Source organism: Vanellus vanellus, assembly GCF_965231255.1.
Source record: "Vanellus vanellus genome assembly, chromosome: 19".
Taxonomy (NCBI): domain Eukaryota; kingdom Metazoa; phylum Chordata; class Aves; order Charadriiformes; family Charadriidae; genus Vanellus; species Vanellus vanellus.
Window position 1 is genome coordinate 11,433,153 of NC_138924.1, and position 25,125 is coordinate 11,458,277.

The following is a 25,125-nucleotide window of genomic DNA, read 5'->3' on the forward strand; positions in this document are numbered from 1 at the left end:
TCAGCTCATTTTATAGCTGCTCACCATGACTCATGTTTGTCTGCAGCTACACCTCCCTTCGTTCCTCCTGCTGGTGTTGCTGTCCCAAAGCATAGCTGTTACACTACTGTAGTTGGCAAGAGCCCACAGCTTTTCAAAAATATCAGAGGCCACAACCCCATAATTAGGTTGCCTCAGGAGCAAGATAGCTAGCTGAGGGGGGTTGTTTGAGGGGAAGCCCACAGCCCCTGCAGTTTGAGAGGCACTGAACACACAGCAGCTGCAGGCAACTGCAAAAGTTCCAAATCTCACCTTTCTACCAAGCACAGGGAGGAAGCCTGAAAGGGAAGTCCACTTTCCTGCAAAGCAGGGAGACACCTTTGAGTGTGCGCGGGAGCCAGGACCCCAGGTGCTGTACCACCCCCAGTGTGTCCGAAGGCATGAAGAGGTTAGCCCCAGCGCCTTCAGATCTAGGTTACTTGGCACAGGAGCATCCCATCAGGGCTGCAGGAGGACATACTCCCCTCCATCCCTCCTTCTGGCACAGTGTTTGAGCCAGGCTGGAGGTCAGCATCAGCACAGATGGGCCACATATGCTCCTCAGGTCAAGTTTCACCCTCTGCAAACCTGCCTCCTTTGGATCATCAGCATCTTCCAGGGCAGAAAACTTGCTGCTCACCCTCTCTGGACAAGTGCAGATGTTGCTTGGGACAGCTGGCAATGAAGAAACTAGAGGCTGTTTAAATGTGTCAATTCACCTTTAATGTTTGAAAAAAATAAACGGTATTTGAGCCATTGCAGTTATGAAGGGAACAGATCTTGCTCCACGAGAGACCGTGAACAGGTTCACATTAGACTCATGCTTTGGAGGAAAAAAAAAAAAAAAAACAAACCCAAACCCAAAACATTCTCCTTTCAGATCCAGAGTGGAGTTCTGAATAGACAAGACCACAAGAGTGCCCCAGACAGTCCAAGGCACATTACCCCAGTGCAGACATTTCCATCAACATGAAGTTATGACAGCTACATTCTTTCTAGTTACAACATTGTTCTATCAATATTACAAAATTAGGCATACTTTGGATTTTGCACAGAGACAAGAAGGACTTTTACTTCAGGAAGTAGTCAACCTGGGTTACCAAGTCATTTCCCTTCACTCTGCCCTTTCTCCCCCAGCAGTGACTTGTTACCAACACCAAATTCACTCGAGACACAAGTTGGGCTCACCAGCCCAGTGATATTGTCTGTGCATTAGTCAGCAAACCAATACATAGACCTTATGACAAGCACCAGATATTTACTTGTCATCACACAGCAATTCTCCACACCCAGATAAAAAGAACTTCCTGCAGTGTAATCCAAGAGTCAGTACATACTAAGACAACATCACTGCTGAACCTATTGGAGACCAAGACATTTGTCTGCCTTTGAAGCAGATGTCACATGAGTTTCCTTCACACAAACACCACATGTAAATTTAAACTTCTTGGTACTGTGCTTTAAGAACAAAAGCAGATTTCAGAACATGGAGGACAATCCTCCAGAAATAGCTTATCAGCTACAAAAAATGGAAAAAAAAAAAAGGAGACAGTGGCCACTTACAAGTCTTCCACACGACTAGCTTGCTTTAAGGAGAGCATCAAGTTAAGGCAGTGTTGAGACAACTGGCTAAGAACATGCCAAATAGAGCTGTTGTCAGTAGTCACCAATTTGATATCCTACTCCATTTCAGGGATGGGCCACGTGGCTTTAGATCTCAGTATCAAGGTCTAAAGACTTCAGCCAAAGGATGCTGCTTTCTGCAGCAAGCAGCAACTCAGGGGGCTTTGTTGAAGTCTTCTAGACCAGGCTGAGTCGCTTTACAAGTCTAGGTCAATGTTTCAGCAGAGCCAAAAATACAGTGATGGGCACTGAAAGAGAACACCGAGGGTGCCAGCTGCAAGTCTGTTTATCACAGTCCGAGGTGGAGTTCAACTTGTGTGTTAAAGCCACATAGTCAAGAGCCACCCCACCAGCTTTCAGGGAAGGTCTAAGCACCTGCACTGAGGTTACTGGGAGAGCCAGCTCTCTACAGTCTGCAGGGTGGGTACAGAGGCTCACACTGGCTTTGCTCCTCATTACAAGATTAACAGTCTAATAAAACTCAGTAAAGAAGTCAGGGTCTTTTGGCCTGCCCAAAGAAGTTTTCCCAGCCTCAAAGAAGGAGTTACCACTGAGGGAGCTGTTGTGGAATAGTTTTATTTCTTCCCACGTAAAGGCCATTATTTAAGCATTTACAGGTTTCCTAGTGCAATACAACCAAAAAAAGCAGTAACAAAAAAAATGCCGCCTTCTTCCCAGGCAACTAAACAGAAGTAGATTTTTACTGCAACATATACACATTAAATATAGTATACAGTCCATGCAGCGGCATAGCCATGTTAAAGGGAGTCGTGGCTTCAGCCATCAGTGCATTACAGTCCAAATTTCACTCGCTCCTACTTCCTATCCAGACTTGAAGAGAAGAATTGCAACCTGACCCAAGTAAAAATAGATGAAGTGCTTTGTCTCATGTGTTACATAGCTGCCAAAGTTTCTGCCAACAATGCAGTGCCAAGTTGGGTTGTATTTCTTGTCAAATTCCTGAAGAAAGAGAAGAGAGGCATTAAGGCCAAGAAAGCCCACATGAAAATAGTTCTAAGCACAAATTCTTAGCTGGTTCTGTTCACACACTACTGCCTCTCCTCCCACCTGCAGCATCTTTAGATTCCCCACTGCAAGACACTTATATTAAGCAAGGTAGTGACTGACACAACCAGACCTCTGCACTGGATTGTTTGAAGGATCCAGCACAAACAAATTGTCTCCTGAGACTTAGAGCACCCATCAGCCCTGGGCAGAAAGAGCAAACATAAGAGCTCTCCTTGGTACAGTGCTATTCAAGCCCTGCGTGTAGGCTAGCTCAGGGGAATATTTCTCCTCTCCCATTCCAAGCCCACTCACAAAAAATAAAAAGAGATTTTAGCATGTCTGCTCCAGCAAGGCATTTGAGCTTAAAGGTCACCAAAAAAAAAAGGAAGAAGTCTGGCTTCTGTTGTTTAGGACTCTTCTTCACATAAAGGGGATAAAATCTGCATTGAAAATGAGCAGGCAAATTCTCAGGCCAGACAGCACATGAAGACCCAAGAGGTCAGGGGTAAGCAAGCTGAGTGCTGGCTTAACAGTCAGTCTTCTACTCAGCAGGTAAGATGGGGTTAAAGACCGTTCTCCTCCCTCTAATTAATAGACAACTCCCAAGAACACCCTTCCCTCCCCTGAGACAGGGCCAGAAGAACAGACTCAACATTCAAGATTAAAGCAAGTGTTAGTCCTCAGACAGCAGCAAGACAGTTTGAGCTCTTCGCAGGTAAACCTTTGAAGTAAGGATAAGCTTTCTTGCCAGGGCATGAAGGTGCATCAAATTGCTTCCCTCCTCCCGACACACTCTCAGGAAATAAAAGCCAACTTCTTTTTGGATGCCTTCTGTTGCACTCGCTTTACAGGCTGCATTGCCCCAAGCACTTTGAGGCAAGTCTTGCCTCCGATCAAAGTGATCCGAGAAGTTAGGAGACACCTTTGAATCCTTCACATTCAAGCTTAGATTACAAGCAAGGCCCAAAAGCTAGCCCAGGTGCCAGGACTGCATTGCTTTATGAAGTCACACTTTCCTCCTTCAAAAGCACTTTGCCCAACCATTTGGGGAAGCAGCTACAGAGGGAACTGACAGCTCCCCAGACACCATCAAACATGAGACTTAAGTTAATGGACTCCTGCAAATGGGGAGACACCTCTTCACAGGCCAGGCTAGCTGCTTATGGAATTTTTTTAAAGCAGCACCTTTCACAATCCTGCCAGCCAGCACAAGGCCCCATCCTCCTCCACACCACCCACCCCGGAGCCAGGAACATGGCAGACAGAACCGCACACACAGAGCTCCCCACCCTGCACTGGTACTGCAAGTCAAGCAGCAGCATCTGTGGAGCAAGTCCTGAACAGAGACTGCAGCCAGCTCTTTCTAGGCTGGCAAATCCAGAGGGACAGCACTCGCACTGTCTGCTCAGAGCTTGCCAGAGCAACAAACCAGGCCCTGCTCTGCCATAGCCCTCCTCTGACCTTGGAGAAGTCACTCCATCCTCTTGGAAACAGCAGTAAGGAAGCAAAGAAGAAACCATCTTCTCCCTCCAAACACACAGGTATGAAGTCTCAGGCAGACACTCAGGCTCGTGACAGGCACACATACTTAAGAGCTTCAGGAAGTCTCAGGCAGAACAGCCCCCTCATCCCATAGTTACCTTCTTTATATATGCTGCAATGTCCTTTTCTATGTTGTACTTCTCCATTGCCTGTGTAGCACAGTCTACAGCATCCTGCTGCATGTCCTCGGACATGTCCGCATTCTTGATCACAGCCTTTCTGTCAGACATCGTGAACCTAAGGCAGAACATAGATTCCTTTAGTCCCTTCCCAAGGAAGGAGAAGCTTCCTGTGCATCAGAGGTTGTCCTTTCTATGGCAGACTGCGTCACAAGCTGATACTACGAACCCCCTGTTATGGCCAGGGTGAGTTTATCAAGGCAGCCTACCGTAGTCCCAGGCTAAGGTGCCCCTTATAGCTGGAGCGCTGTAGCACTGGCACTGTCTGGAGGTTAGATCAGAGATAGCCCAACATCAGCATCTGCATTAAACACATGCAGAAAAAGCTTTCTGTGTGGGAGGAGACGGGATCTGCAAAGAGCCACAGCCCTCCTATACATCAATAGGCTACAGCCAAGTTTGCCTTCCAGGTGCACCAGTGGTTGGGAGCATCATCTGTTCAGAGCCTTGCAAGCGAGGGATCCCAGACTGCCCATCTCCGGCAGGGAGGCTCAGGAAGCATGTTAACAGCCGTGCTTTTATCCCACCCCATGCCAGTAGTTACAGTTATTGCTGCTACTTTAGTCTGGAAGGAGTGCTGTTCCACATTCAGCCTATCATCATCCCCTCACCGCTGCTTTGCCACTGAAATCCAGACTTCAGCTGCTCCCACGGGACAAAGCCGGTCTGACAAGCCAGAAACAGGTTAACACTACACTGCAGCCTAGAAACAGGGGGAAGCACGCCCCACCACAGAGCTAGCACAGCTAGGGCCTGGTAGAGTGGCCTCCTTTCCACCCCCACTATGATCCACAACAGAGATGCTAGAAGCCAGCATGCTAGTGCTGCCCGTGACCTTTAAGAAACTAGAAAGTGCTACACTGGCACTGAGTGTGTAGTCCCCTTCACTAAGTTAGTTCAGGTGCTTCACACCAGCCACTGAGGCCATGTACATGTGGGTCTGCCATGGCCTTCCAAGAAGGTGTTCAGCATTGGGAAGTTTCTAGTGCAGTTCATATCACCCTAGAAAATGGGGATTGGGAATCCCAGCCCTGCAGCCTTTCTTCAGGCAAAGGCCATGACACACACCCTGGGGAAGGAGCCCCATGCAGTCCTGCTGCTGGATGACACACTCCAACACCCTCCCAGGCACCAGAGCCCTCGCTCCCAAGCCACACGTGAGGCTCAGTCAGGAGGCACATGTTATCTGGGGGACCGGTCAAGCGAAGGTCTGTGCTGAGAAGGACCACAGCTGCTCACCTTGGGAGCAGCATTTACCAGAGCATATTAAAACTTTGTGGGAATAAGCTTCTTAATGGCAAGGAATGCCTCAAATTAAGCCTGCAGAGCACCGCTAAGTTTCCTAAATCCTTTTACAGTAAGTCTTGAGTGATACTACCAAGCATGTTTTGAAATAGTGAAACTACACATTTTTAGCTCTACTGGGGAGTGAAGAAAATCTGCTGCAATGATCGCTTCCTGGAACAGTCCCAGAAAACTGAAGGAGTAGCTTTGTTACAGCAATTAAAGGAGCCTGCTATCCAGAGAGAAAGAGAATCCAGTTACATAATTACAGCCCTATGATTACAATACTTCAATTCTTCACTCTGCCTGCAGCCGAAGGCTTCTATTGCAACCTTAATTTATATGTTTTAGATAAAATGTTTAATAGGACTGCTATTAACATTAACTAATAGCATCAGGAAGACTGACAGGAACTGAGCTCAAATGCCAACAGAGAGCACGCGCCCCTACCACAGCTCTGGTAAAGCCACTTCCAGGCAGTTTGTTCCCCTCTGTGATGTGGTTTATGCCAGTGGGTGTTAGCCTGTGGCCCAGAAACCCTGGCAGGACAAGACATGGCTCAGAACAGCCCAACCAACGGCCCATAGATTTGGATTCACTACCCAGAAATCCAGAAGTCCCTTGGAAAAGCCTTCTGGGGTTCCAGCCCACAGGAAAAGGGAAGTAGCAGAAATTCACTTGTGGGTCAATCCTCCAGGAAAGCCTCTTCAGGGAAAGAGGGGGAGCAAGCTCTCATGCACATCAGGCCTTTGTACACCTCCACTGCACGCTAGGTTCAGAGGGCATTTGCCATTATATAACCAGCCACGGAATGACCTGCAAAAAGCATCTTCCCTCCTCATTGTTTAGGCAAAGAGCATCTCAGTGCAGGCCCACGCCGCCGAGGGCCAACAGCGCCATAGAAAAAAAAAACCAACAAAATTATTATCCTTCAGTAGAGCTGCAATTGCTGGCCAGTCTGCCCTCCCCAGCATTGCATTGCTCCAGGGCACAGCATCCTTGGACAGCAGCTGTGCTGCTGGAGGCAAGGTCCCCTGCACCTGCTGTGGGGCAGGGAGCAGCTCCAAGTGTCACCCTAAACACAGGGCAGAGCCCCAGCCTCATCCCATTCCCCCATGGAGTTACAGAGGCATCCTCCCCACAAGGCAGCACCACATACTTTTGATCCCTAAACCACAAGATCACCTCAGGGTCTTGCCACCCAAGTCTGAGGAAAACCTCAAAGCCCCAAGCACCCAGCCCAGGGCAGGGCAGGATGGGCCAGGGAAGGGGTAATAACACAGCTCCAGCAGCCAGCCTTTCCCCAGCCTAGGGCAGGATGGGGTCTTGAGGGAGGAAGACTACAGCCCTAGCAGCCATTCCAGGGCAGGATGAAGCCTAGGGAGGGGAATTAGGCCCAAGGCAGCACCCAACCCTTCCTCCACCAGGGTAGGATGAGGCCTTGAACAGAGTGTAAGGCCCAAGCCCAGCACCCAACCACTCCCCCAGCAGGACAAGGGTTTGGGAAGGGGATGATGCTCAAGCTCAGCACCCATTCCTTCCCTCACCAGGGCAAGACGTGGATTTGGGAAGGGGATGAGACAAAAGGCTCCACACCCACTCTTTCCTTCCCCGCGCAGGATGGGGCCCTAAGAGTGGGACGATCCCCAAGCCCAGCACCCCCCCGCTTCCCCACCAGGGCAGTATGGAGCCCGAGGATGCGGGCGAGGCCCGAGCCCAGCACCCACCGCTTCCCCCAGCGCGGCCGGAGAGGGCCCTGCGAAGGGGGTGCGGCACGGCCCCTTCCCCACCAGGGCAGGAGGGGGCCCGGGGAGGCGCTCCCGGGAGCCGGGCGCATGTGCAAGCCGGAGCCCTGCGTGACCTTCACGGGGGGAGCCCCGGGGGCGCCCGAGCCAGCGGTGACCTTGCCCGGAGGGAGGCCGACAACGCACCGGCAGCAGGCCACCGGGGCGGGGCAGCCTCCGAACGCCGCCGGGAGGTACCTACTGGCCGGAGCCGCCCGGTCTCTCCGCGACCCTCTCCCCCCCCGGGACGGCCCCGCCGCCACCTCACGCACGGAGCGACCGGTGCCAGGCGAGGCGCGGCGCGGATGTCCCTGCCGCCCCGGCCGAGGGCGTCGCTCACCTTCACAGTGACAGGGCCACCCCGGGAGGACGAGGCACGGCACCGAGGAGGTGGGAGGAGGCCCGGACCCGCTCGCCTCAGCCCGCTCCGCTCCGTTCCCTGCGCCGCGCCGAGCGCTCTGCGCCTCGCCGCCGCGCCGCGCTCAAATACCGCCCCGCCCGCTGCGGCGCGCGGCCCGTCGCTCTCCTATTGGCTGAGCCGCCCAGCACGCCGCGCCCCCATTGGCTGCGCCGCTGCCGCGGCCCGCCGCCCCGGCCCGTCCGCCCGCGCTGTTCTGCCTACATCCTGTTTCATCCCACAATGCCGCGGGGCGAGCGCGGGGCGGGGCGGGGCGGCGCGGGGCGGTGCCTGGCGGGGGCGGGGGGCTACCCCGGTACCGGGAGGGGTCGCGGCCTGGTCGCGGGGGGCCGATCCTTGGGGGGGTTCCAGCCGCTTTGGGGACCCCGATCCTCGGGGGTGACCCTGATCCCCGGGGGGGGGGGGGGGGGGCACTGCCTTGGGGAATCCTGATCCCGGTGGGGGGAACTGCCTTGGGAGGGCCTCATCCCTTGAGGGGACCTTGCTGCTGTGGTGGCCCTGACCCCCATGGGTCTGGCTCTGCCCTCACACCAGGCCTGACTGGGACGTACCGTGGAGGGGGCCTTTGTGGTGTTACAGTTATATTCCCAACGCTGAGAGATGCTGGGGCATCTCTGTGGCAGGATGTCGCTGGGCACTGAGCATGGTGGCCACCCAGTGCGGCTGCATTTCAGCAGTGCTGTGTCCACCTAAAACCAGGTCTTAACGTGTGGCTCCTCGCCAGCGGATTCATGGCGTCTCGTGAGACTTCTCTGCATCCACAGAGCTGCTTGCGGGCCAGGGAATGCCATAGGAGATGTGTTCTTGGAAAGACAGCTCAACCTAAGCATAAAAAAACAGTTCTGTCAATGGTGATTGTTTGTAGTTGTGCACCTTGATGGTGTCTTCCACCTGACATCTTCCAACATCTGATGGTCATTGCTCACTTGATCCTTGTGAGACCCTCCCAAGCTGGCTGGCATTCCTGCAGCTTCTCATATTTACACCTGAGGAAACTAAGGCAGTAGCAGGAGAGAGTGACCTGTGGAAAGTCCCTGAGGCCATTAGTGGCCCCATTAGGAGCAGATCCACATCTGCTGCAGCTTGATATAACCTCCTCCTCTTCCACTGTCCCCAGATGTCTGGGTTTTCAGGTAGGCAGGTGCTCGTTTTCCCCTGCAGGACTCAGCACCTCTTCTTGCCCTGCAAAGTCAGACAGATTTCCCCCTCCTGAACACGTCAAGAGGGCTCCCTCCTTTCTTGGGGTTTTCCTGCTTTTATGCTGGCAGCAAAGCTTGGGGAATGCCCAGCAAAGGTGGGAGCATCTTTCACTGAACCACCAGCCCCATGTACTGCGGGACCCACTGCTTTTCTCCTGGGGGTGTCTCAGTGAGTCCTGCCAGATCGCTTTCCCGCCAGGTCCAGCCTTGCTTCGTGTGGGAAATCTGATCAAATCCCAATACCGGGTACTGCGCTGCCGAGAATTGGCCCTGCGCCACACCAGTGCTCAGGGGTGACGGGCGGCCATTTGAGCAGCTTCATTGTACATTCACCGTGAGAATGTGCGATGCTTCACGTACATGTGAAAGCCAATGTAAGGGTGAGGGGGAGAATAAAACCTCTCTGTTCACCCCCAGACAGCTGCAGCGGGGTCCCCACAACTGGCAGGGGGCTGGCAGTCAAATCCCGTGCTGCCCGTTGTGTGCAGACCTCACGGTGGGAAACAGCAAAGGAGTCTCACACTTGTAAGCCATTTGCTGCCCATGTGTCCACCCGTGAGGTCTCATGGGGTCCTGCGCTGGGGCCGGCAGCAAGGGAGCAGCGGGGCCGGCAGGATCCTGGCACATAGGCATGACACCGGTACTTCAGTCACTTGGCTTTCCCATGGGGGGCTCCTGCCCTCAATAAATGTGCTCAAGGCATACATCTGCCCCCCGGGCTGCCCCCGCGGGCCCGTCTGCCAGGCTGGCTGCCAGCCAGCTCCCATTTTGGTTGCTCCATTTCACTTGGGCAGAGGTGCCAAGAAGCTCTTTGCAGAAGCCACCTGAAGAAAAGCCCAGCAAAACAAAAAAGTCCCTGTTCCCGTGCTGTCCTCATTCCCACACCGCGGTGCCTGCACAGCACTGCCCGGTGTGAACAGCAGCGAGATGGAGACAGCGCTGCCTGGGCTCAGCTGGCTTTTAATGAGACCAGTTTTAATTGCGTGCGTGGCCTTGAGAACCAAGAAGACCAATCCTGGGTACTGAAATCTATCTAATTTGATTGCTCAAGGAAGACAAGCCTACAGCTGATAACAGCACTCCGGGGACAGGCTGGAGTTCACTCCATGGCTGCGCTTTTGCCAAGCAGGCAGCCCACGAATGGGCTGATCCTTTTTGCTAATGAAGTGGATGTTTCCTGGTGTGACCTTCGCAGCCTCTGAGATACTGGTCAAAACTCCTAACAGCTAATAAAATATTTACTATTCCCAAATGAGTCCAGACCTGAGATTCAGCCTTAAGATAGCAGAAGCCAGAGAGCAGCAGAAAAGCAGGTGAGGACTAACACTGCAGGGCATGGCACTAAGTTTGTAAGACCACTGTTGGTGGCATGGGATCTGACCTCCAGCCTTCAGATGGATAATTTGAGGGCATCAGCATCCCCTCTGAGCTCAAATGCTCGAAGCCTGGGTGCATTGGCCAGCGAATAGCTGTGGGTTGCCTGCTGTCTGCCTGGCACCGCACACACGGGAGCTGTGGACATCCCTGGGCTGCACCAAGAGCTGCTCCAGCCGAGAAGCAAAGTGTCGATAAATAAATACGTGGGCAGAGCAGAGGGCTGGGCTGCAGCCATCAAATTACCACTTCAGGTCTCAGCCATATTAATGTGGAGATCCCTCTGCACTGGTCTGGGAAATAACTGATGGTCTCTGCACCCCTGGAATGATGTTTTTCTTGCTTTTTTCTGCAGGTTGGCTTTTCTTGCTCCCTCTGCAGGAAGGGGGAGCGGACAATGCCCGTCCTGCCAGGACATGGGCGATGTCGTGCACCCACTGTCGCACTCTAGGTCACCGCAGGCCGTCCCCAGCTGGGACCCTGCCTTTGTCTGTTTTGGATGCCGGTGCTAATGCAGTAACAGGCTTAACTACAGCCCTTTATGAGCTTCAATCTCAGCGGCAGTGGGAGTAAATGTTTTTATGGTGGTGTTTTCAGAGGCTCCGCATGGCTGGAGGGGGCTGGAGGTGGTGATCTTGGGGCTGAGGAGGACGGAAAGGCCATGACTGGGCAGATGATGGGCAGCTGCCAGAGTGGGACCTGCTTGGGAGAGGCAGGAGGTCAGGGTTCTGCAGAGTGCCCAGGATGCGGGAGCGCACGGGGAGCCCTGGGAGTGGGGATGGGGCAGACCCACGTCCCTGTAGGCTGCAGCATGGTCTGGGCTTGCCTGGCTGGAGCGGGTAGGCTCCCCGGGGCTGTGCTGCAGAGCAGCAGAGCCGGTTGTCCCCGCAGGGCTCCGGGGAGCTCCTGGCCATAAGGGCAGCCGGCTCTGCTCAGGTTCGCTGCATGACGCTTGGCTGGGCTATTTATAGCTGTGCCTGCCCAGCCTCTGTTGAGGCAACAGATCTCTGAGTCTTGTGGGTCTTTGTTACGAGCATCCCAGACCGGGAGGCGCAGCGCCTCGGCTCTCCCCTTGCCGGGCCAGAGCAGAGTCAGAGTTTGCATTATGGTGGCAGCGCCGCGGGCACAGAGCCCACCTACGGCCCTGGTGCAGGCACGGGAACCAGCCCGGCTGTGCTGGAGGAGGCTGCTCCCTCCCTCCCCGGCACTGAGCTATGGAGCAAAACCTCCGCTTTTCTCCTCCGAGGAGCTCCGGTATGTGGTAAACACCAAACCAGTCTTGCAGCGCTGCTGCCACGGGTGAGATGGGTGAGCTGGGACCACGGGTCGGGCTACCACTGCCCTCGGCGGAGCCAGGTTTCTCTGCCTGTATTGCTACATCATCCCCTGCTAATGAAGGAGCTTCGTTAGTGGGGAGGGAGCTGAGCAAGTTAGATCTCTGTTGCTGCTGCTGTGAGTTTCTGCTTAATCCTCATGTGCGATAGAGTGACAACCGCGAAGTCTGGTTTTACTATGCTGTTAATCCTGAGCTGGGGCCGGGGCAGATGACGGGGGAATGCAGGTTTTAATGCCGGAGGGCAGCTGCTGAGCGATGCTCGTCCTGTCTGTCCCGCACGACGGCAGCCCCAGGCTTTCCCACGAGGACTCCATGCTCCAGACCTCCTGGTATTTTCCTGGTGCAAGCGGGTGCAGAAGCAGGGCTCGCCTCCCTCCTGCCCTGCCTGTCCCGGGGAGGCCCACGGGTGCCTTCAGCCCAGGGCAGGAGGGAGCTGCCCCGGGGACCCGGCTGCAAAGGGATGAGGGATAAAACGGTGGCCCTGAGTCCAGATGGTGACAGTCAATGGTCCACGGAGCTGGCTCCAGTGTGGGTGGCTGCTTCTGTAATCCCAGTGTAACCCCATCCTGCCTCCTTCCCCAAAGCGGTCGGCAGCAAGAGGAGGTGGAGGATCCCCCTCTCCTGCCCGGCACTGCCCCGGCCGTGACCACCGCCAGGCGCTGCAGGCTCAACACTGCTCTTTGCACGTGAAGGAGCGCGGCCTTGAGGGAAGAAAGTGCTTCAAATGCCACGGAGGGAGATGCGTTCCTGAATCGTGACAAAAAGCATTTATTTATAAATTCCTCCAAGTGCACTATATAAGGCACTTCACAGGGATTAACAGGAAAAGGGTCTGGCGGCGAGGAGCAGTTTGCCATCTAAGGCTGTGCTCCTCCGGCCCTGCGGCCATAGGCTTCCCCACAGGATGCGCTTCCAATTCCAGGCGATTTTAAGTCAAAAACCACAGACTTTGTGCACATCTGCCATAAGAAACGCAGAGGTCTGGGAATCAAAAGCTGGGCTGACAGCATGGCTGCAGCATCACACCATCTCCGCTTCCACGCTGCACCTCCGCAGTAGAATCCCCCATAGGAGATTTTTCTTCTTATTTAACCTAAACTCACTTTGCTACAACCTAACCCGTTACTTCTGTCCCAGCATGGACATGGCACACTGACTTATTTTGTAGCACGTGTCCGTAGCAGATGACTGCAGAAATGTCACTTTCGTCTCCTCTCCCTGCAGGAATTCCTCTCCTCTCTCCTCCTCCTCCTCCTCCTCCGTGTCTCCTGCACCTCTGCTCACCTCACTCTTCTCCAGACTCCACCATCAGTCATTCTCTTTTGCCAATAATCAATAAAAACAACAGCAGCAGTAAAGCATCTTCTGTTATTAATTCACCTCCTAGCTCTCCCCAGGTGCCCTGGGTGGCATGGGCACAGCAGTGACACCTGGGCACCCCGGAGCAGGACAGCTGCTCCACAACGAAGGGGGATTTGGCCAGTTCATCGTATCAACACAACCCCTCTCCCTCAGGTCCTGCCTGCTGCGGCCGGAGCATGAACGTGACAGCCAGGGCGGCTGCGGGTACTCTTCCTCGTCTCATGACATCGCAATCACCGATAATCATCCTCCTGTGGCTGATGCATCGAGGGAAGCGCCGGCAGCTCCCGTTCTCCTGGCAGAGATGCGCTGAAAAGCAACTGTACCCAAACGAGATGTGAGCGTGAGAGGGAGGCACTGCCAGCGGCTCAGCCCCGCGCTCAGCTGCTGCCGGGGTAAAGCCTTGCAGAGTCTGACCCCTTGAAAAACGCGTTGTTCTCCCCTGCAAGTGACAGCCCATCCATGAGGCACCCATGGGGTGGCAAGCGCTGCCCAGGGGGACGGGTCCGCACACAGACGGGCACCCCATGACCTGCTGCCCAAGCACCCACATCGTCCTGGGGCAGGATCTGGCCGGCGGCTCCTCCCGGGCGCTCACACCTAATAGCGAGACCTGGCACTTGCCTTGGGCAAGGGGGAGCGGGATCTGGCACTTGTTTGCCGCTGCAGTCCCCATTCGCCAGCTCTCCGGCTCTTGGAGCCGGGTCCCTTACCGGCCGCAACCCCCCCGAGGTTGCCCAACAAGTTATTTTTCACCAGGAGTCAATTGTTTTGGCAAGTGTTTTGCAAACTGCATTACGGAGGGTTTGCTATCAGTCAGTCCTGGGCTGCTTTGATCAATCTTGTTTGCGAAGCAGTTTTCAGCGCCCTGGTTAATGTACGTTATTATCTCCCTGAATCCCTGCTATAGAACCTGAATAAATCCCGCGGAAAAAAGAAAATGCCCTATAAAAGGAAATGCTCTATAAAACTCCAGCGGGGAGCTGCCACCGCTGATGCTGAGGGTTTGATCACCGTTAGCAGTCTGTTAACGTCAATATCAGACCGCAAGTCCCCCAGTTTATTGTTCACAACTTTTGGACGATTAAGCATTTTCACTACCTGCCATCCTCTTCACTGCAAAGATCCGGTCTGGGCGCAGTTCTGTCTCCCATGGGTTATTCTCACATCCCCCCTGGGCACTGGGAACCAGGTTCTCCCTGTGCCCAGCGCTCTGAGCATCTCATCCCCGTGCCTGATCTGCAAAGGCTTTCAGTCCAGAGTGAAACCGGAGGGCACAAATACCGGACCTGGGACTGTCCCCAGGTTCCCCAGCCAGGAACGGGGTCACTAACCGTTATTGCTGCCGGGAGCAGCGGAGCGGGAGGCACAGGGGCTTGAGGAGTTCCTGCCCGAGGAGAAACGCCCCTTCCTCAGAAGGACCACCCAGGGTTGGGTTAAACACTTCCCATCAGCGTCACCCACCGGGGCTCTGAAAGCCCCAAACACAGTCTCCGGCCACGCAACGCCCTGCCTGCCCGTCCCCGAAGCCAGCACGGCCCTTTCGTGGCTCCAGCGTGCACGCAGCTATCGCTCCTCGTCTCCCCGGGGTCCGTCCCGGAGCGGCGGCAGCTGCGGCGTGGCACCGCGGCAGGGCAGCCTGGGCTTATCTCCGAGGCAAACGGGCTTAAAAATGTGACGAGCCACAGACGGCTTTTTGTCTGAGCGTTGCTTTCCATGAGGTAGTGCGTTCCGTGCCATCCCGCAAGCGTGATAGAAAAAAAACTAATACTAAACGACTTGTGAGCCTTATTAATATGTATTCAGGTCATCTGCTCTCTGCAAGTTTTTGCAAGTGACTTGCGGTGTGCAGTTCATGCAGGATCCGTAAATAAAAATATCTCTCTGGAATCTCGGCGGGGTCATATTAGCACAGGAACATAACAACTGCCTTTGTGCATGCGGAGGGACGAGGGGTGACGCAGCCCAGCCGGGCTGAGCCGTCCAGCCCGCGGCTCCCGGCTCCCGGCACCCCAGCCCAGGCTCCCAGACTGGCTGGATGCACTGAGAACTGGGAACCCCCTTTAACCTGACCTCTCCTGAAGTGAAAGGCGTGTTTAGAGACAACATAAGCACCAGAGGAGAAGTCCGGTCAAGCCGCGTGCTGTGTGACCGTGCCTTGTGGCTCCGCTCCCGCAGCGGGCTTTGCAGGGCTCCCAGCCTGACCGGGAGGCAGAGGGGTTTCGGGACACAGACTCGCTGTGCTTGCAGGGCCAGGATAAGGATGAATGTTAATTTGACTTCTTCCCTCGAGTTTCTCCATTTTTTCTTTTCTGTCCTCCCTCCCATTGTAGCATTTGGGCTGGGTGCTCCAGCCCTAAACCCAGCACGGTTTATCTGCACGGGGCCCCCTGCCTGCACATCAAAGGCTTCCTAAATTTTTAAGGCTGGAAGGGCTGTTGTGATCATCTGCTCCACCCTCCTGTGAGCCACAGCATTCACCAGGGTTGGGTATTTGTGGTCGAGCAGAGCACTGTGCAGCCCTCGGATGAGCTCGGGGGTGCCAAGGCATGCCGGGTTGCTTTGGGATGGCTGTGGGGAGGGGGTTTCCTCCTGCACCGCTGCAGCACATCCACAGCAGCCACGTCTCCGCGCCACTTTCTGCATTTCCTCTGCTCTGCCGCGCTCCTTCCTTCCCAGCCGCGGGTCAGCCACGGGCTGCAGTCCCCAGGGGTGTCCCCGCTCCGGGCACACGCTGGGCGCTCGCGGGTGAACCACCTGGGAAATCAGGTGTAAATCACTTGGTGCTCATGCATGAAATAATTAAGCAGTCATGCATGCGCTAATTGGGCATTCATATGCAAAATAACTGGGAGCTCATGCGCGCACTCATTGGGTGCCGATGCACACAGCAATTAGGCATTCATGCATGCACTAACTGGGCATTCATGCGTGGACTAATCCTGCACTCGTGCGTGGACTAATTGTGAATCTGCGCGCAGGTTCACCGCGCGCTCATGCAGGATCCTTTTGGTTGCTCATGCGTGTGCTGGTGGGGCGTTCATGCATGAACTAATTGGGTGCTGATGCGTGCACTAATTGGGTGCTCATGCAGGAACTCGTTGGGTGCTCAACTGTAAGTTAACGGGGCACTTGTGCGTTCACTGATTAGAGACGCATGAATTAATTAGGCGCTAATGCAGGACCCGACTGGGTGCTCCTGCTGGGACAAGCAGAGCTCAGCGACAGCCCCGCACAGGGGCAGGGAAACCTGCCAGCGCCGAGCACGGCACGATGCAGCACCCAGGATACCCGCTGGTTCCCCCGGCACGGGTGAGCTGGTGGTTTTCTCTCCCCAGCAGCCTTGCTGCCACACGCCAGCCGATCTCACACCTTCCCCCGAGCTCCCCGGCGCGTAGGAAGCAGCTACTGCCGTACAGACAACTTAAACTCTGTTCTGGCACAGCATAAATACAAGAGGCTCCAAAAGCAGGAGACAAGGTCTGCGCTGTGTAGAATGATTTAGGTCAGTCACACTTCTGCAACGATTTATTTAAGCTCTAGCAGTTCCTGGCCTGAGTGAGGGAAAAAAATGAGGGGAAAAAAAAATAGAATCCCCCGTATTTACACTATTTTTCTGTAATGTTTACGTGGTGCCAGGGCCGTTTTAATCCAGGCCTGCAGACATTTCTACTACACGCTCACATTTCTTGGGGTTCAGACCGTGGTGGAGCAACTTGCTAAGCACAAAATCTCAGCCTGCAAAAGCTTTGGAGTGGTTGGTTGTTTCTCACTGACGAGCATGTCCCTCGGTCGCTACCGAGGCTCTACCAGCAATGACCTTGCCTTCCTGGCAATCGAAAAAAACGGCCATGGCGAGCGGACGCAGAAGCAAAGCAGCCAGAAACAACCCACTGTGGGCACAACTCCGCAAACCCACAGACGGTGAACTGACGCTGGTGGGAGCCCAGTGCCGGGCAGCGCGTCCCGTGCCGGAGCCACCACCAGCCCGGCAAAGCGGGACCAGAAACGAGGGGGTCCCCAGGACGGGCGCTGGAGGCGATGCCTGGCTTGGTATATAAATGTATATATGTCTATATACCAGGCAGGTAGTCACGGGCTCACTGTGACACAGGTGCCTGGGCCAGCAGCCCAGCGGGCTGGCATCGCTGAAAGCACTGGCCAAAATCACCTTCCCTGCCCTCCTCGCCACCCCGCTCAGTCCTCTATTAATGCTCTCACTGAACTCTATGGAAGGAGCTGCAACAGTTGAGCCAATCAATAAATATACATTTTCTACATCCCTCAAGTCTGTAATATCTCTCTGTATATAAGAGGCCACGAGGGATTTTGTGTTAATTAGAGGAATGCTTAAGACTACTCTGCCTACCGCTTAATCTGCCTTGGAAACACAGCGGGGGAGAGGTGGTCCTCCCGCAGAGCTCCGCTCACAGCACAGCTTCTCGCCAGCAGCAGCCCGAAGGCTCAGTGACGGCACGAGGGCAGGACGAGGGAGACAGAGCGGACCACAGCCCGTACCCACCTCCCTCTGGCACCTCCATCACGAGCCAGGAAACGAAGTGAAGCTAAACCGGAGTGGCTCCGATCCCACCACCCGTTGGACTCAGCTCATCTCCTGCCACACGCCTGCCGGTATGGAACGTGGCAGTGCCTTCTCGAGGCTGAAAACCTGCTTGTGTCTCCAGCCAAAGTGCAAGGCAGCTCTTCTCTTGGGATGCAGGGAATATTCCCGTTTTCCTACCAGTGACGGGGCTCTCTCTCCTGGCAGCGATGCCCTGCGTAAGAAGGGTCGAGTGTCTGAACATCGCCCACCGCCATCGATCCACGTCGGGGAGACAGCCTTAAACAGCCACAGCACCCACCCAAAAAGCGTGGAGCTCCAGCGCTGGCTGCAGAGGCAGGAAGAAAATTCACCTTTTGGTATTTTACTGCTTATAAAATCACGTGGTGTCCTCCCAGCACACAACCTGGGCCCTGGGGAAGCCCCTCGCGGCGGGGACACCCCCCGAGCAGCCTGGAGCAGGCTGGCCTCGGGGCCGGGGGCGCATGGCCATGGCCGGGCATCCTGCGCTGGGGGGCTCCTCTCCTTCAGCAAAGCACACCCAGACTTGATTTATTGGGGTGTAACTCATGCCTGGGGCTGGGAGCACTCCCCCTCCCCTGCCCGGCACCCCTGGGGTGGGAATTACTGGGCAGGGTCCAGACACATCCCCGGTCTGAGGGGTGGCAGTTACTCGTGGCGCTATGGGGAGGAGGTGTCAGGAATGCGTTTCGTGGCAAGGGAAGAGTGGAGCTTTCTAGCGCACAAAATACGCGTTGCCAAAGTTTGCAAAGGTGGTGGTGTTTTTTAAGGGAATGTAACAGCTGCTGAGGTGCCACGGCAAGGAAATACCTGTGGTCGGAGAGCAAACCTCTGCACAGGCGGCATGTGTCCTCAGAAACAGCCCTCGGTGGCCTCAGATGGCTCTGCCTCCGTGCCGGGCTCCACGCGAGGCTGTGTGTCAGCCACCGTCAAACACGGCTGTCTTTGCCGCAGAGCACCAAGAAGCCATCGGGTTTCCCGGGGCTCCCGTGCCGCTGCCAGAGCTGCGCCCAAACCCCCGCCCTCGGTGTACACCACCAATGTGGGCGTCTGGAAGGTGCACTTCCAGTTCAGCCCAGTCCCACCAGCGCTCAGGAGACACTTCAGCCCCGCTCCAGCACAGCGCTCAGCTCCTGCGTAACTCCAAACAGGGAAGGAGTCGGTCAGGGAGCAAAACTGCCCTCTGCCCAGGAGGATGAGGAGGAATAAAAAGAGGAATAATAAACAGAAAAAAAAAGCCCTCGGGGGAAAAAAATACTCACGGACGTCTTTGATGCTCTCGGAGTAAACAAAAGTATACGGAGGCACTGCTTTATGCTCAGCCCTAGGACTGGCAGCACACATTTATTGCTCTTCCACACATTTATTGTGGTTGTTCTGCTGTTAACAGCAAAAAAGCCTCACAGGGGATGGCCCTGGGCAGAGCACGCTGCGGCCACGTGGGCCATAATGGCAATCGACGGAGCTCGAAGCGGCGTGTGTGTGTGCGAGTGATGGGAGGGGGTGGCGGGAGAGCCCGGCCGGTGCCTCGTGCGTGGGCCCACGTTGGTGGAGATCCCCCGTGCTGGGTGGTGGCAGCCCCGGGGGCCAGCAAAGTGTCCCCAAAGGCAACACTGGGCTTGAAACCGGCCTGCCACAACGAGGAGAAAGGAGGGTTGGGGTGGGAAGGAGCTCAGCGCGGCGTGTCGCACTGCTTCGCTCTGGAAGGCCTTCGCCCGGCTGTGTCCCACCTCCCCACCGGCTTCTTTCTCGCTTCACAGCAGCGCCGCGGAGCATAAGCTCAGCAAATCCAGTTCCCCCTGCGAAACACCCAGCGTGTCCCTTTAAACACAACATGGTGCACGTCTAAGGAAAAACTCTGTTACGGAAAGGCAAATGAAGGCAGCAATAAAGTCCTCAACATTATCCAAAGCGTTGGGTTTACGGTTAACCGGCTCCCATGGAGGAAACGCGGCTTTTACCGGTGCCGCGGCTCCCTGCCCTCGCCAGCCCGGCTCTCCCAGACCTCCTCAGGCCATGAAACTCGCAGCTCTTTTGATCTTTTCTTTCTCGTGTGTGGAATTCCAGAGTGTGAAAATGTTAATATGCTTCCTGGGGAACTACCGAAATAATATCCGACGCTCACGTTTGGGTTCTGCCTCTAAATTACAACGATCTGCTGTTCGTACTATCCTCAAGCAACTGCACCCAAAAGGCGTATTAGAAAAAAATCCAGTTTCCTCTTTGTATTCACTTTTAGTTGGGCTACAGCGGTGCCAGTAAGTCCGATACTGTACAAGAAATGAAAATTGTCTCGTTTTCCCTTTGCCCTGCACAGCGGGGTGAAGGAGATGGCCAGGGTGTTTCCACTCCCAATCTCTGACTACGTATTTTAACTTGTTAATTTAAAAGCAGCTCATTTTGCACCTTTGGCCTCCTTTACGAACGATCTGTATATTCCGAAACGGGGAACGTCTGGGTAATCAAATGCTGTGAAACAGGATTTCCAGTGGGAACAAGAAGAGGTGTTTTAGCGGCACCTGTTAGCCGGGCGCTGGGCTCGGCAAACGGCTCCGGAACTTGGCAACTGCTCCCACCCCGGGCCTTTTGTAAACCTATAGTTTATTTTTCCTTGTTTGTTTGCCTTTCGTTGAGCTCAAATGCTAAAAAATATATGGTTCAGGGCCACTCCTACCTTGGTCTGCATGACATTTTTTATCCAAGCAGTTATCACAATCCCTCGCCTTTCTTAAATGTTTAAAGTTATGCACATCGAGGAAACAGTTCCTAAAACTTTGTTTGTATTTTAAAATATTCTGCTCGCAACAAATTTTAGTGCATTTCTCACTCATTCTATTTCCTTGTATTAAAAAAATCAGCAAACCCACACGGATGCCACGGGGGGCCACATCCCGTCGTCTCTTTTCAGAGGGAGCGGGGACGTCGGCAGCGCTGCCAGCGGCTCTCTGATGGAAAGCTAATGGAAAACCTCCTTTTAAAAACCACTGAGGCCTGGCAAATTGGGGTTATTTTGGGAGAACAAAAAGATTGAGCTCTCCCCGCGCTCCCGAGGCTCGGCGACATGGCCACCACGATGTCTAAACACAGAGCTCTCGCTGCCCGTGGCAGCGCAGCCGGCGGCTGTGCCGGGGCACGGCGGGTTCCTGGTGGGGAAGGGGAGAGGTGCCACACACCAAATGAGAAGCCACCAGTGGCTCTAATGGACGCGTACAGAACGCCGCCCATTTAATAAGCCCCGCAGCATGGGTGTCCTGGTTTCGGCTGGGATGGAGATGATGTTCTCGCTAGTGGCCGCAGCGCTGTGGTTCGGGTTTGGGATGGGACCAGTGTTGGTAGCCCACTGGTGTTTTGGGCGGTCACTGAGCACTGAAGGCCTTTTCTGCTCCTCACCCCACCCCACCAGCGATGGGCTGGGGGGGCACAAAGCTGGGGGGGGACACAGCCGGGACGGCTGACCCCGACTGACCGCAGGGATGTCCCACACCGTGTGAGGCCGTGCTCAGTAGGGAAAGCCGGGGAAGAAGATGGAAGGGGGGGATGTTCGGAGTGATGGCGTTTGTCTTCCCAAGTCACCGTTGGGCGTGATGGCGCCCGGCTGTCCTGGGCATGGCTGAACACCGCCTGCCGTGGGGGGCAGGGAATGAACTCCTTCTTTTGCTTTGCTGGCGTGTGCAGCTTTTGCTTTACTTATTAAACTATCTTTGTCTCAACCCACGAGTTTTCTCACTTTTACTCTTCTGATTCTCTCCCCGATCCCACCGGGGGGGAGTGAGCGAGCGGCTGTGTGGTCCCGGTTGCCGGTGGGGGTTAAACCACGACACGGTGGCTCTTGCTGCAAGGGCTGGTTCGCTCGGCGTTACCTCCCCGGTGTTTTGTCACCAGTGACGGTTTCCGTCCCCTGTATCAGGATGGCATTGTTCGCTCCGAGTCAAAGCACGAGCGGTGGGAAAGGAGCTCCCGGCACTGGGGACGTGCACTACGGCAGCGGCTCCTCGACGGATCCCGGCGCAGACGGCTCAGCCTGGCCGCATGCCATAGGGCTGGGGCACGGGAAGGCGTTGAGGGGAAGGGAGGCAACGCCGGGAAACACAGAGAGATATAAAAATAGCAAAAGAAAAAGGAGCGCAGGAGCAGTTGCAGGGGAAACCCTGTCTAGCCAGTCTCTGCCTTACCACAAGGATCTTCCTGAAATGAGCAACCCAAACGGATACACTCCTTTTCGCTTGTTTATTCCTTAGCAGGAATAAACCTTAGCAGGTTTATTTTCATTAACAGTTTGCATTCATCTTCCCCCATCAACGTCAGGCTTTGGATGGAGCGTCCCACCAGGCAGGGCGAGGGAAGAGCAGTGAAACCGGCTGCTGCAATATTCAGTGACAGCGGGAGGCGGGGAGCGACGGAGAGTGGGCAGAAGGAGCCCGCAGAGCCCTGTGTGAACATAAATGTTTTCCCAGGGAAAGAAATCAATTAAAGCAAGTTTGGGGGACTCATTTAAACTTTTCAGGCTGTGCTTACTGCCGCCTCTTCCCCTCCCCGCCCCCAACGTGGTGCGCTGGCACGTGGGAATCAAAGGTGAAACCAAGCGCTGAAAAGCAGTGACATAAAAACAAGACAGCAGAAATCACGTCACAACCCCTGCATTTTTGTTTGGGTTTTTTTTTTTACATTAACCTTTAGTTGCTACTAGCGAGACAAACCACCCACATACAATTTAACTAGATTCTGCATCCGTGTGCCCCTTCAGCCAGCCCGGCAGGTTGCTGGAGACCAGCCGGGGTGACGAGGTGACGAGGTGACGAAGTGCCGAGGTGGTTCGTGGTGCTGCACTGCTGCGGCTGCAGGAACAGGTCCGGGCTGTGCTGGAGGAGCCCGTGAAGACCTCAGCAGTCTGCTCTGGGGACCTTCCGATCCTGGCTCTGCCAAGCACATCGTGTTAACAGCTGCGATGGTGTAGCTGTTCTAATGAAGAAAATAGAGCAATGTTTCAGGATTTCTAAAAATGAGCATTTTCACAGTGCCTTCCAGGCATGATTTGAATTCGGGTGGTGCCATCTACAGAAAATGCCAGCCCGCTCTTCTGGGTGGCTTTTCTTCTTTAAATCTCTTTCGGGCCGGCTTTCAGCAAAAATTCACACCGCCGCAGCGTGTTGTGTTTTTCCTTTGCATCAAGACATGCCACAGCACGCGCATATGAAATCTTTTTGCTTACATATAAACCTACGTAGACAAAACGAGCTCTGCCACCATCCACTTTTATGGGAAATATTTTCAAACTTTCACACGCTTTCCTTGTCTTATCAATGTACTCAGAGTTTCTCCGAAAAAAATCACAGAATGTATTTTTGCATCTTTTTTCTACGTGCAAATAATAGCTTTGATAGCATTGAGGCACTATTGAAAATCGAAGGCCCCCAAAATATCAGCTTAATATTTCAAGCTCCAAAGACACCGTCAGTGCAGTCTCGTGTTTCTGCTGAAATGCCGAAGAAACCACTAAAGCAGCGTATTCTGAATGACTGTTATGGGAGGGAAATGGCAAGTTTGGACAATTCAAAGCTTAGTTCTCAAAAAAAAAAACCATGTTACAACTTAAGCCACCGTTTTAAAAATGACCCTTTTCTTCCAAACAATCTGAGCTTTGATGAACTGTTACGTTGCAACAAAGTACTCTTAGTCCCAGACTAATCCCGGCTGGATCGTACGGTGCTAAGGATTAGGAAAAAGGGGTTCTCGCTGAGAGAGCCGGGCGAGCGGCGAAGGGGACAAGAGCCAGCCCGCGGGACTCAACCCAGCCCACCCCAGACACCTCCTGCTGCCAACGCCGCTGTTCCCTCAGAAATAAACATGAGCGGTGACCCCACGATAAAGCATTTTAGTACTTTGCATAAAAGGCCCCACCTGCAGCACGGGGATGCAAGAGCCAGGGTGTGTTTTAACACCGGTCTGGGGATGGAGGGGAGAGGAGGGAAGGCTGTGAAAAACACCAGGAAGGGCCAAACCAAAGTTGCGTTTTCTCTTTCTCTGGGTGGGAAGGCCTAAAGCAGAGAGAGGAACGGCAGTAACAGTGTTCTCCAGCGTATCTCTCCCCCTGGATAAGTTCAGCACGCTCAGACACTTCCCACAGCGGGTCACACAGTTAATATTTGCGTTATTCATCAATATTCTCACTTGGAAAGCCCTGGCTTTCATTACTGTCATTTTGAGAACGAAAGTGTGTCATTTTACACTAGTTGGCTTTTTTTTTTTTGTTTAGCAAGATTATTTGCCATTTCCTTCCCAGTAATTTATTTTCTACATAATTAATGTTTAATGATTCTGCACATATACATTTTGCCAGAAAGCCAAAAGCGACTTCAACAAAACAAATAAATGTTCTGCAGCTTATCCAACTGTTTTTAGTGCTCCGCTGATAACACAGAGCTAAAAAAGGTAATGAGGAAGAAAACATTCAATATTTCTATAAAGACGCACTTCATTAAGGTAATTAAGGCAGTCATTTAAAGCAGTTATGAGGATTATTAACACACAAAAGAAATTATGCAATAGGGTTTTTGCAAACCAGGCAGACTTACCATTATTTTATGATGCCTTTAAGAATAACTTTTCAGCAGTTTAATAAGCTTTTGAAAATAAAGACTCATTTCTTGGCAAATGGTGGAGCCTCCCCTACACCTGGGAAGAGCATAGCCGGGGCCTTCGAGATTTGGTTGGTTTGCGGGGAGAGGGGTTCTTTTCTTTTCTTTTCTTTTCTTTTTTTTTTTTTTTTTTTTAATATGCAACAAGTCTGGCAAATAACTGAATGAGCTTGTCAAATTGTGCTGGTTCAAAAAACGTATTTACTGCCAAGCACCCACTGACGTCACGTAGATCGACGCTGGAAACACGGGGGCACCACAGCCATCATCTCCCCAGTTCCTATTCCGCTACAGAGAGAACTGTGAAACCGTAACACACTTTTAAAGATGTAGAAAATCCCTAGATAGATGGCAGTTTGTACTTTGCAAACCACCACTTCTGAAGATGGGCTTTCTTGTAACATCTTTCAGTGATTAATAGCAGTCTTTATTTAAACCACTAGCAAGCTCACAGACATTACCAACGTTAAAAATCACTAGAGCAGAGCACATCGCTACTTAAATCTATATGAGAAGAATGAAAGGCATTTGCAACAGTCAAACATGTTATGACGTTATACTGAAAATATTTTTCTAACTGTAAGTCACCAGGATTGCTGTTTTTCTAGCGGAATATGCATTTTTAATTAACTCATGAAAAATGAAGTATGCATGACAGGCTCCACTAAAGAGGCATGACACATTTTTCAAAACCCCTTAATTAACTTAGGAGCCTAAAGGGTTTTTCTACACACTCAGACACTACTTTAACCCCATCACGGTGGTTACAGCGACTCAACCT

The 25,125-nt window shown here is 53.6% G+C and overlaps 1 protein-coding gene across 2 annotated transcripts; it reads right to left on the reverse strand.

Annotated features, from left to right (window-relative positions):
- Positions 1-718: 718 nt before the first annotated feature.
- DYNLL2 (dynein light chain LC8-type 2) lies at positions 719-7,908 on the reverse strand (the record flags this gene model as incomplete). Of its 2 annotated transcripts, XM_082492983.1 has the most annotated exons (3): positions 719-2,601; positions 4,290-4,428; positions 7,779-7,908. In XM_082492983.1, the coding sequence occupies 2 exons, from the start codon at positions 4,419-4,421 to the stop codon at positions 2,464-2,466; spliced, it is 270 nt and encodes an 89-aa protein (XP_082349109.1). In that variant the 3' UTR covers positions 719-2,463. The 2 variants fall into 2 exon arrangements, with proteins under 2 accessions (XP_082349109.1, XP_082349108.1); XM_082492982.1 differs by lacking the exon at positions 7,779-7,908 and having other exon boundaries at positions 4,290-4,442.
- Between the last annotated feature and the right edge of the window lie 17,217 nt (positions 7,909-25,125).